The sequence below is a fragment of the Notothenia coriiceps genome, unplaced genomic scaffold, assembly GCF_000735185.1.
Source record: "Notothenia coriiceps isolate Sejong01 unplaced genomic scaffold, NC01 NC01_scaffold00037244, whole genome shotgun sequence".
Lineage (NCBI taxonomy): Eukaryota > Metazoa > Chordata > Actinopteri > Perciformes > Nototheniidae > Notothenia > Notothenia coriiceps.
In genome coordinates, this window is record NW_011369945.1 from 10,984,300 (window position 1) to 10,987,229 (window position 2,930).

General features: G+C 42.4%; 1 protein-coding gene across 1 annotated transcript in view; it reads left to right on the forward strand.

Moving 5' to 3' along the window:
• The first annotated feature begins 713 nt into the window (after window positions 1–713).
• Window positions 714–2,930, forward strand: part of LOC104965295 (tRNA dimethylallyltransferase, mitochondrial-like) — a 15,627-nt gene continuing 13,410 nt past the window's right edge. Inside the window, exons 1-2 of the mRNA XM_010794253.1 lie at window positions 714–963; window positions 1,454–1,565. Of these exons, the coding sequence (XP_010792555.1) occupies window positions 804–963; window positions 1,454–1,565 (272 nt within the window). The 5' untranslated portion in view covers window positions 714–803. The remainder of the gene's footprint in view (window positions 964–1,453; window positions 1,566–2,930) is intronic.

The following is a 2,930-nucleotide window of genomic DNA, read 5'->3' on the forward strand; positions in this document are numbered from 1 at the left end:
TAGCTCATGATGAAGTAATTTGTGAGCGTATGTGTGTTTGTGTGTACAGAAAGGGAAAAAGATTGTGTATCGCTTCACAAGCCTGATCAAACACTGAACACATGTTCTGTTGCCAGAACCCTTGTGACAACGGCAGATCTGGCATACACACATGTGGACACACACACACACACACACACACACACACACACACACACACACACACACACACACACACACACACACACACATACACACACACACGGCTTGATGAGTAGCAGTCAGTGCACTCTGGTCTTCCGTGTGAGCAGGTTAGGTTACCCTGTTCTTCTGGATGACAGGAGGCGACAGGAATAATCTTTTCTCCGTAACCTCAGAGCAGCGAGGAACGGCTGAAGGGGCTGCTTTGGATTTGAATCTCAGCCTCTCGAAAATAGATTTAGTGGCTGAATGTTAACTGTGCGGAATAGACGGATGCTACTCTGCAGTGATGTATTTAGTTTCATCCCTTATCTTATATTTCTTCCCGCTTTGTGTCGTTTCAATTGGTGTTAGGGTGTGTTAATCCTTTTAATCACTCAAACTAGCCTCTTTGAGCCTCAAAAGGGGGGGGGGGGGGGGTTCACTTGCACTGAATTGAATGGATGAGTGGATGTTTAACTAAACTAATCTCAGCTAACCTACTGAGGCCCGACATACAGGGATGTAAACTAATTGTAAACTGTAGATCATTTACATCAAATAACAAACAGGAAGTAACTTTGCTTGTTTCAACACAGTGCGAGACTTGACTAAGTGATGTATTTAACCACATCTCTGACGCTATGTGTTTTATCTACAGGAGTCTTCAGATCCACGAGATGACAGGCGTCTCTCATACCCGCTGGCTGCAGGAGCAGAGGGGGCAGGAGGGGGGCGATGGGCTCGGGGGGCCGCTGAGATACTCAGACCCCTGCATCTTCTGGCTGCACGCTGACATGGAAGGTGAGGATTCCATTGGATTTCAATTCACTGTTTTTGCTGGAGCTGCAAGATTTGGAAAAATAAGTAATGCGATTATTTTTGACTGATCCTGCCATTGCGATATGATTCATGGTATTGGAGGGGTTTATCATTTTTTTAATTATTGTCTCATTATCATTATGGTTTGATTATTTTAAGGGGATCTGTACCAAACAAATATGTTTTTTTAAGGATATAGAATAAAATGAGTTGGCTGGGAAATATTTGCTCCCTCGCAATTTTTTAATTTTTAACGCATAAATACCCAAATATTCTGCTTCCTGCAATTAGAATATCACACTATTTTATATTGCGATTTGATATAATTAAGATTAATTGTGCAGCTCTTGTTATTCAAACAACAACAATGGCAACATTGCTAAAGAGCTATAATAGTTTAGATAATTTTCTACATTGATCTGTCTTATTTAGCTGGTGCAATTGTTATATTTCTCCCTCTGTGTTCCTCCAGCTCTAGACAAGCGGCTGGATACTCGTGTGGATGAGATGTTGTCTGCTGGACTCATAGATGAGCTCAGAGACTTCCATGTTTGCTTCAATCAGCAGAAAGTCCAGGATGACAGGTAACCAGTGTTGGGACTAAGGCGTTACTGTAACGCCGTTATTTTTGGCAGTAACTAGTACTCTAACGCATTATTTTTCAAATTCAGTAACTAAGTTACTGTTACTACATGGTGCGTTACTCCGTTATTTTTTTTATATAGTCTCGGCTCCCAGACGTTGGTGAGCGGCGCGAACAGAGATGAGAACTGTACTTAAGTACAGTACTTGAGTAAATGTACTAAGATACTTCCTGTGTCACATGCGGAGACGCGCTGTGGGCGTGTTTGTGTGTTTACTAACAAGACTATCACGGCGGCTGCGGAGCTCAAGTCGAGTTTCTCCGCCTGGAGGTATTCTCACTATTTCACTTTTGTCGAGCACAAAGAAAAGAACGTTTTAGTTAAATGTAAGTTGTGTCTTGGCGGGTCAAAGATCCTATCTACTGCCCAAAACAGCAATTCAAATATGTTGAAACATCTGCAGAAACAACATGCTGGGACGAAGCTAGTAGCCTAGCTAAGACCACAGACCCAGACTCATCCGACGCCACTCCACCTCCACCTAAGCAACAGCGGCTGGATTTTAACCGAGGGACTGCTAGCCAGGAAAAAGTTGATAAAGCCATTGCACGGTATGTTGTAGAACACATGCAGGCTATTTCTATTGCTATTTCTTGATCAACAGATTGTATTATTCTCCAATCCAATAACAGTACTGAAATGAAGGCTATAAGGGCATTAATGGGAGCCCTTCTTTTAAGTAACTAATGCGTTACTTTTGGGTGTAAGTAATCAGTAAAGTAACTGAGTTACTTTTGAAATGAAGTAACTAGTAATGGTAACTAGTTACTGGTTTTCAGTAACTAGCACAACACTGGTGTTGAAACAGGAGGTCGATTATTGAATTCTCCAAACAACTCTAGAGTGTTGCCAGTGTTACAATCTCTCTTTCTGTGGATCACTCACTGGCTGTTGCTCAGTTGGATGTGGCTTTGACTGCGCGCAATCGAGGCGGGAGACCAAGTCGGAGGAGCATACCACCACATTCTATTTGGATACTACTTCTACTTCAGCTACATACATACTAATGCTTTTACGGCTGCTGTATTCGCTCCACGTGCTGGGTAATATTTGCTGCTATTATTAGCCAGGGTTGTTTAGCCTAACCTCTTTGTAATATCATTACAAAGTCTGTCATTGGGGCGTTTAGCTCCATGTGTTAGTAATATTAGCTGCTATTGTTAGGGTGTTGAGCTTCAAGTGTTAGTACGTTTCAGTGCTTCCCACAGAATTTTATTCTATTTGTGGGGGCACCGCACCCCCCTCAATCACATGCGAGTTCATGGCTACTGTAGATAACGTTCTTGTTGCTCTGTGTTGCGTTGT